The sequence below is a fragment of the Rhinatrema bivittatum genome, chromosome 4 (assembly GCF_901001135.1).
Source record: "Rhinatrema bivittatum chromosome 4, aRhiBiv1.1, whole genome shotgun sequence".
In the NCBI taxonomy this organism is placed as follows: domain Eukaryota; kingdom Metazoa; phylum Chordata; class Amphibia; order Gymnophiona; family Rhinatrematidae; genus Rhinatrema; species Rhinatrema bivittatum.
In genome coordinates, this window is record NC_042618.1 from 422,971,397 (window position 1) to 422,980,551 (window position 9,155).

At 45.6% G+C, this 9,155-nt stretch overlaps 1 protein-coding gene across 2 annotated transcripts in view; it reads right to left on the bottom strand.

The window, feature by feature from the left end:
• ALDH1L1 (aldehyde dehydrogenase 1 family member L1) overlaps positions 1-7,927 on the bottom strand; it is a 46,338-nt gene extending 38,411 nt beyond the window's left edge. Inside the window, exons 1-6 of one of the 2 annotated variants that reach the window (XM_029601357.1) lie at positions 7,772-7,927; positions 5,202-5,357; positions 4,847-5,081; positions 3,577-3,742; positions 3,130-3,231; positions 1,596-1,685 (exon numbers count right to left, since the gene is read on the bottom strand). In XM_029601357.1, the coding sequence (XP_029457217.1) occupies positions 1,596-1,685; positions 3,130-3,231; positions 3,577-3,742; positions 4,847-5,081; positions 5,202-5,328 (720 nt within the window). In that variant the 5' untranslated portion in view covers positions 5,329-5,357; positions 7,772-7,927. Of the gene's footprint in view, positions 1-1,595; positions 1,686-3,129; positions 3,232-3,576; positions 3,743-4,846; positions 5,082-5,201; positions 5,358-6,413; positions 6,802-7,771 lie in introns of those variants that run through there. The other variant, XM_029601359.1, reaches the window with a different exon arrangement.
• Positions 7,928-9,155: the final 1,228 nt, after the last annotated feature.

Genomic DNA, 9,155 nt, shown 5'->3' on the forward strand with positions numbered 1-9,155 from the left:
TTATGGTTCCTCAGACTATGAAAGTTTCTTTTGTCCCATTGCCTCTATCACATGCAAGCCAAGCATTGCAGAGCCCTCTTGTGGCAGACACAGCAGAATGCAGTTCCAGAGCTACTTTCCCTGTAACTCTACAGCCAACCACAAGACACAGCCATGAGAAAAATACCTGGCGCTTCTGGAACTTGCTTCCTTTTCCTCATTGCAGCTGGAGTAGAAGGTGGAAGCTGCCACTGGCCCTAACTTACAGGCCGATTCAGTAAAGTCCTGCACGCGCGATGTAGTATTTAAATTAGGTCCGGCAGTAGAAACGGGCAAAAGGAGGCGCTAGGGACACTAGCGCGTCCCTAGCGCCTCCTTTTGGCCCGGAGCGGCGGCTGTCAGCGGGTTTGACAGCCGACACTCAATTTTGCCGGTGTCGGTTCTCAAGCCCGCTGACAGCTACGGGCTCGGAAACCGGACGCCGGCAAAATTGAGCGTCAGGTTTTCAACCCGACAGCTGCCGGCCGACTTCAAATTTTTTTTTTTTACTTTTTTTACCCTTCGGGACCTCCGACTTAATATCGCCATGATATTAAGTCAGAGGGTGCACAGAAAAGCAGTTTTTACTGCTTTTCTATGCACTTTCCTGGTGCCCGAAGAAATTAGCGCCTACCTTTGGGTAGGCGCTAATTTCTGAAAGTAAAATGTGCAGCTCAGCTGCACATTTTACTTACTGAATCGCGCAGGCATACCTAATAGGGCCATCAACATGCATTTGCATGTTGAGCGCGCTATTAGGTTCGGCGGGTTGGACGCGCGTTTTCCGCCCCTTACTGAATAAGGGGTAAGGGAAAACGCGCGTCCAATGACAGGTTAACAGTGCGCTCCAACGGCCATCAGATTAGGCCACAAAATTATGTGTCATTCCTACCAACTCAACTGTTCTGTGCACTCCACTGGAGCCACATTTGAGCCTAGTCTACCATCAGAGCTTTCACACAGGGGCTTGGAGTACCAAGCAGTAGGAAATACACAGAACAGAGTCACAGCTCTATGTATTCGCCACTATGTGTGATGTGTGTAGAAAGCCGGCTTCACCAGAAGAGTCTACAAAGAACAAACTGGAGAAAGCTGAGTTCAAATCAATGGACAGAGCTCTTCTGCCAGCCAAAATGATTACATAAGGCTGCTATTCTACAGATGAAATCACTCCAAGGTCAGGCACCGGGCCACCTGTGAAATCTGAGCAAACAGCACATCACCTGGCCTGAGTAACCTCTGCAAGCATTTCGGTGCAGGGGGTGAGCCGCAGGGCAGATAGGGTGACGCAGGAGTTTTTATGAAATATGGGAGCACTAGACTAAGGCAAGTCAACTCCTGAAGTCCTTGTGAAACACACATCTGATTCTTGGGATTTCCAAATACATGCATATATGATGCACATAATGCATGTAAAGAAGAACTAGCTTTGTTTTGCCCTCAGACAGAGCAAATTCACATAGTTACTTGGAAAATCCTGTGTTCTGGCCTTAGCCGCGAGAAAGGGGACATCCTATCTGTCCAGCTTACTCTCCCTCTCCCTTACCCTCACCCCACAAAGGACTGAAAATACACACCTGGCCATCAGCCTCAGCCCAGGCGCCAGGAACCTTGTCATTCCCTCGGATCCAGTTGTGGATGGCTTCTGCTGACTGGTCCCAGTTAATCTGCAGGAGAATAACACACGCCCGTCACCAGAGATCCATTCTTTACCCTTACGGGGAGCCAGAAAGGAGGACATCACCCACTGCTGGAGGAAAAGGGGTCAGAGGCTTGGTCTCCATCAGTCAGATGAGACTTTTTATTTTTTACAACAGTTATAAAAATGGGAAAATAAATCACATGATGGCAGCAATAAAATAATCTAATCTTATCAATCAATAAATCTAGAGCGTGGGGAGGTTATCAGAAGTCAGGTTACAAATTGATTCTATCAAAGGCTTTACTGTGGCAGTAAAACAAGATCATTCAGTCTGAGGAAAACATATTCCTATTAAAAACAGCTCAAGCCCTATGCAATACTGTGGCTTCATTTGATGTTACCAAATTGATAATCCCCAGTCAATGCTTTTGATGCTCCTTTCCCCACCAGCAGCAGAGTTCCGCCCTTGCTCATCCCTAGAAACCAGTCTTCAGGTTATGAAGATTACAGAAGAGTCTCTCCCAACACACACTTTCAAAAGAAAAGTACCTGCACATATATCAGACTCATGTGAACAGACACACAAAAGAGGATGAACTGGCACAAGTTTGAAACTTGTGAACAGCAGTGCTACTCACCAGGACTGAAGGCTTTGGCACTACTGCTCACAAGTTTCAAACCCGAGGTAATTTCAATAGTACGGTTCCTTCAGCTAAAAGAAATTTGCCTTCCCTGCTCCCTTCCCCCCAAAAATGCAAGATTATTCCCAGCACAGGAACAGAAAGCTGTTGAGGGATCACAAATGGCTGAAGCCGGCAGGAAATAAACCCGCTCCCCTCCTTGCCATTGTGTGAAGACTTTCTGCGTGATTCCATTCTGAGGCAGACTACAGTTCTTCTCTGCCGTCAGATTCTGCGGGTCGAGGTGGCACATCCGAATTAAGCCAAGACTCCTGTTGAACAGGTTTCTAATAGGAGAGCTAGCTGCTTACTAGCACGACTTTACTCAAGGTGCCTCAAAAGGTGATCTGCAAATGTACTTCTGTTCTATAAACATCCTAAGCTTTTCCTGTACACTTAAAAAAAAAAGGAAACTGAATGAAACATAGCAGGATTACTTCTCCTCCTGCCTGAGTACCATTACCTAGGGGAAACAAGTGATACTGTGCACATTTCCATACCAAACCTGAACCTTTTCTCAGTCTGAAATGTACACAGTGTCCATGTGTCCTTTTGAAAAACATTATTGAATATGAATCATTTACTGTGCTACATGTTTCTGGTCATATATGGTAACATTTTCTTCACTGGTGCATGGCTTAATGCAAGTTGCAGCTGCCCTAGTATAGTTCTTTACAAAACAAACCTTAGTCAATTAGAACAAGAAACTTTAAAGTGGCAGAAAGCCCAGTGTAAGAATCTGTTAATCTACTCAGAGCTCTCCATTAGTTTTGGGGTAAGCAAGGGCACCTTGGCAGTTTCCTTCTTCTGGATCGCGTCATATGTGGCACCTTCCGTGGGCTGTGGAATTCTAGGAGCAGTGCCCTCCTCAATCAACTTCACAGCTTCCACCTAGAGACCAAAGGCAGGCCAGTTACAGGTGCACAGTCTCTCTAACTTCGCAAGAGCTCCCATCCCAGAAAAATCCCACTACAGGTACATCACATATCGGCAGACGGAAAAAGGTTTAGAATCCTATCATTAAGACAGACAGATTTAATGCAAAATAATAAAAATAATAATGCAACATCCCCTAGTCATCCAAGGACCCCAACTCTCCGGGAGCTGTAATTCAGACATCTTTCAGTGAAATGCTAACACCAATGTCAGATGCATTGGTTTCGGAATTATTCAGAGGCTGCTCTACTCTCCCAGGTGGAAAGCTTGGACTTGCATGCGCTGGGTGCTGTGTCTCACCATGCCTTTCACTCCTTCAGGGAACAGGAACCGGTTGTAAAGCGTATTGACGGTGTCATCCGGATACACCTCACACTCCCTCTGTAGCAGGATCGCCCCTGTGTCCAGCCCGTCATCTGCCCAGAACACGGTGAAGCCCCCTGTCTTGTCCCCCTGCATCAGAGTCCTAAAAGGTTAAGGAGAGGCCTGACATTGTGAGCATAGTTCTGCCCTACAGAGGCAGGGAACTCCAGATCTTAGACTTTATTTGCCGGCAAGATGGGCTGTATCCTGTTTCTATCGTGACTTTACAGGTGTTATAAGATTCTGTGCCGGTAACAAACAGTGGTCATGTTTTTCATTAGCAGTGACATCACAAGCACTTTACAGACTAATTCTATGAATAGCTTTATCCGCTTACAAGTAGCTCTCATGTCCTCTTTCTCAGGGGCATAGCAGGAGATGACTGGGCTGGGTTTAAGCAGAGATTACAGAGAGACATGTTTGACACCCAGGGGAAATGATTTTAAGGCTTCCATTAAGTAGCAGAATGAGTCCCTTACTACTGTCTGAATTTCCTGAGATACATCTGGACTTTTTACCTCACAGATACAGCTTGGGGCTTCTTGACAAATTAATCTCTCAGTAGAAGCTGAACAGATTCAACGAAGCAAACAACAAGAGTCTTAAATGTTTCCCTGTAGCTCCTTCCAGTCTCTGATTCATTCTGTAGCCAGTCTATGTCCCATCCCCTGGGTGATCTGCTTTGTCCCATGCTGTCTTCCTTGATCACCCCTGCTGAAATCTACTCCCCAGGGACTCCCAGCTCCTTCCCCGCAGAACCCTGCTGGTGGAAACTTTGCTGCTTCTGTTAGACCAAACAGTGCACTACTACTCCCTTACCATTTCCTGACAGTGAGATATTAATAATAATGTGAATTACATCATTCTATCTTCCATGCAGAGCTCTACAAGGCGTATTCGGATTCCTCTATTTCTTCTCCAGTACTATTGTGGTTAGCTGCAGTGATGGCTCTACCTACAAGCTTCTGTGTGTTTTTAGGTTTCCATTTTTTGTTATTTGAACATTTTGTTTATTTGGTGCATTTTTCAACAACTTCTTACATCAGCACAGCTCTATGTTTATCCCTGGTGCTTTATAAGTATTAATAATACCTTTATAAATATTAATGATATATTGATTAATGTTGTTAATAATAATTATTTTATGCTGGATGGGTAAATGTTGTGGTTAGTGGGGGGGGGGGCTTTCCTTTTTCTCTCCCCTTACCAGTTGATGGCAGATGCCCCTCTGTGCCGGGGCAGGATGGAGGGGTGATATATGATGGAGCCATGCTTGGGCGCATCGATGACCTCCATAGGTATGAACTGAGAGCAGAAAGGTAGCACGTTCAACTCTGCCCCTACGAAACGATACTTCTCCACCACCTCTGGGATGGCATGACCCTTCACCCTCCATCGGGGGAATTTAAACACTGCCACCCCGTCCTTCTCCGCCTCTTTGGCTGTATTGGAAATATGGAGCAGGCAACTAGAGGTGAGGATCCTTCGATGAGCCAGGAAACCAACTCCCCCCCCCCCCCTCCCCAATGACTAATTTAATGTATGACTTCTCTGTTACTTACCAAGTGGATCAGCCTTGCCATCCTTGTCTGGGATGGTGAACACGCCCACCACCTCGTGTCCTTCTTTTCGAAGCTCCTTATAAACTTCTTGCCCAAACAGGCTTTGACCAATCACAGCAATCTTCATCTTTTCCACTGGTTGCACAAATTCTGGTCCTGAAGGGATGAATCACAAGACCTGCTGTAATTGCTCCACTTCCCTGCTCACAGCCCAGAACCAGGATATCAGCAGCAGGCTACCAATATCGTCTCCGGACACTGCTTCATTGTTTAGCAGTGGAAGGTGTGCTAGCTGATGCCAATTCACTCACTCACGTTTGGCCAAGCCTCTGTTTTAAGTCTCATCCCAAAGCACTACTGCCCCGGTCATCCAAATCTGCCCAGTCCTGAATTTTGACTTTCTGATGCTACCCCAGCTGCTGTAGAACCTTAGCTGCATGCATTTTGGGTAATTGCAATTTTCAATTTGAATAAACTGGATTTAAAATAATAAAGTGAAATACTGAACAAAGGAATGGAATCAAATCCAGTTAAGGACTGCAATAGCTTTCTTACAAGGCCATAGATTTTCAGGACTGTTTAAAAAATTGCTAATTAAATTTTAATAAATAGCCTTTTTGTTATAAAGAAAAATGGAATCTTGCAAGTTGTAACCTGTTTTATTGAACAATAAGGACTATCAAAAGATGATGTATATGTGCATTCCAGACCACCAAGGTTCCTTCTTCAGAAGTCAGACCTCATCTTTCAATAATTGTTCTGTGGATCTAGATTTACCAGAAAAGGTTTCTGGTGCCAAACAGCAAGATGCATCCCATGCATGAGGGGAAATGGGTGACTGCGCTGTGTGACCATGCCCCTCCCCCGACGTCAACTCTTTGTGCTTCATTTACTATTTTTTCTTTTACGTTTTCTGTTAAGTAACCTTTTTTCAAGTTCCTACCTTATGCCTTTGTTAACAATTTTATTATAAATGTTCTCTGTATTTGACTATGGAAATATTTTTTCCTGCTTTTTCTGTTTTATGTAAACCGGTATGATTTGCATTTTAATGTAAGAATGTCGGTATATAAAAATTATAAATAAATAAATGCCTACCAGGATCTGTTCTTAGCAGGAAGGTTACAAATGGCAGGATCTAACTTATTCTGCCAAGGGAATGAACTAGAAATATAAAGTGAGAAAGAAGTAAAACCATTGCTGTGTACTCACTGGAACTGTTGAACCAGAATATCTCTAAGGATGAAGCTGAATATGATTCAGAAGCTGAATATGATTCAGACTCAAGAAACTCTACTGGCCTGACGATTTGTATATTTGTTGCCAAAGAATATATGACGCGGTAAAAAAAAAAAAAAAGAGAAAAATAATCTACAATAGTGATAACAATATAATAAAATTACAAAAGCCAATAAAATGACGATTCCAGGATTCTGGTGCTGGATCGTATTCTCTGTGGTCAGATTACATTTCTGGCCCGGTGACAGGATCCCACATATAGTTTGCTGCTCCAACTACTGTTTCTCTTCTTTTCCACCAAGATTATATATAAAGATGATTACTATCCTGTTCATTCTTTTCCCCGGAAGTATTTTATTACCTCTGGTATTATTTTGCGGAATACAAATCTTTTATTCTGCGATTAACCTCAGGTAACCACTGAAGGAGAGAGCAATCCCATGTCAACCAATCCTAACACAGCTACGCACCAGCCTCCGGGAGGCGTGCCCAATCATCGTGCGGTATGCAAATAACACCAGCGGAAGGCGAGGTCACTGAAAGTCAGACGGTAAGATGCGTACAACTCCCCCCCCCCCCCCCCCCAACACACACACTCATCCCTTGTGCCGGCACTGACCTTTCCCATTCCCCCTCACCCCCATACCCTGCAGGAGGGCAGCAAGTCTTTCCCACGCACATTTACCCCCATCACTCACCTTGCAAGGGATAATTGCACCACCCCCATCTCATCCCATACCCTACCTGGGGCACAGACCTTTCCCCACTCACATTCACTTTACAAAGAGTCCCCCTCACTCTGCATTGGGCACGAGCCTTACACTCACTCCACAGAGGAATAGCCGGCTTTCTCCCCTCCGCCTCCTCCTGCATGGGCATCAGCTTTCCCCATCACATAAGTCTCCCCAGAAAGTCCCTCTCCTTCTCCCCTGCATAGGCACCAACCTTCTCGATCTCACCTTCAGCCCACAAAGGCACGAATCGTGGCCCCCACCCAGCACAGGCGCTACCCATTCCCACCCCCTACCTACGGTCACAGCCTTCCCGATGGATCCCTTGTCAGTGCTAGTAATCAGGCTGACGTAGTGTGCCCGCGCAGAAAGGCGCCCCCCCCCCCCCCCCCCCCCCCAGCGCTAGAAACCGAGACGGAGTCCTCGAAGCTGGAAGCGTCGAATCCGCGAGCCCCAGCCCGGATTGTCCCGCTCAGCCGAGGGAAAGAAAGCTGGGATCGGGAGCCGTCCTGGCCCGGACGCCGTGTGCAGCTGCCACGTTAGCACGAACCCTACTGGAGATCGGGCTGGTGGGAGCAAGCCTGGAATTTGCAGCCTTACCTGGAGTAGCGGCAAAAGGGACGCTCCTGCCGAGCTGGACTGTGGATCCGGGCAGAAGCGGCCCTGCAGGACTTTTATTAGGTGAAAGGCACTTTCAGGTCCAGGGGCCAGTGTTGACTGCTAGGGTTACAAGCTCAGCAGGCATTGCGGCTGGGAGGGGGATTGGGAGTGAGGTGGAGTCTAATTTAAAAAAAAAAAATCCTTTATCTGTGTTGCAACTGCTAACGATGTAGCAAATCGAAATCTAGATATGATCTTTGAGCAAGACTTTTTTAGAGACCTTAAGAAGTATAAATCAGTTTCTGAGGTAGGAGCTGCTTTCCACGGAGATTGATTCCTGCTGTCCTTTCCATTCCTCCCACCCCAGCTCCTTCCACTTGTCTCACACCTACTTTTGCTCTGGGCACATGAGCTGGAAGATACAATAATGTTGTCTCTGTACGGAGGCCAGCATTTTTAGAGCCTCGCTTTTCAGAAGGATTTTGCTACAGATACAAAATAGCAGAGGGAAGGGACTGGAGAGGTAGGGATATAATGTGAGAGTTTCAGTTTCTCGGACAGAGGTTAGATTAAGAAAGTCCTATAGTTGCCCCATTATTTTATTCGGATTCATAAAATAAGGGCCAACAATGATGTTAATACATTTGTGACTAGTTTCTGAGAATTATGCTCCCTTTATTGGGACAGTGGGCTGTCAGGATAAAGGAATCAGGAGTTCTGACAGAGGATGGCTGAGAATTCTGCTCCATGGGGTTGATATATTAAAGTGCGCTGATCTTATCATGGGTTGTAACTTGCTTTTTAGTGCACATTTTTCCAAGCAAACGCAACCCTTGTATTTAACAGGGTTTTTTTGCATAGAAAAAAACGTGCTAAAATTTGGGTTAAAACCAAAGCTAGGATTATTGTGTGTTTACGCAAATCCCTTGCTAATGACCGCATTAACGGCCATCCTTTTTTTTTTGGGGGGGAGGGGAACAAATAGGGGCAACTGCTCTAGGCCCCATACTTTGAAGGTCCTACACAATTACAATAGCCCCATTGTCAACACTATTATTTAATTCAGCGTTCCAGGGCTCCACTGCAGTTGATTTGCCCTGGGTTCTGTATCCTCCTAAGGTCAGTCCTGCCCGTTAGGCATTTCCCTGCAATGCGGGAAGGTGGCTGCATTTTTTTTTTATCATAGGAAATTTAAATCCTAGGTTAGAGGTGGAGCTAAAATTCCCATGGTGCCTGTAAAGATGTATTTCCTGGGATTCACCAGAAAGGAAGCCCAACACTTGTGCTCCCTGGACCTCGATCATCCCCATACCAGAGACAAGAAGAAAAGAAAGGATCTTCAGGGCCACTTACCCAGAAAATCACATTGACTTGATGCAATGGT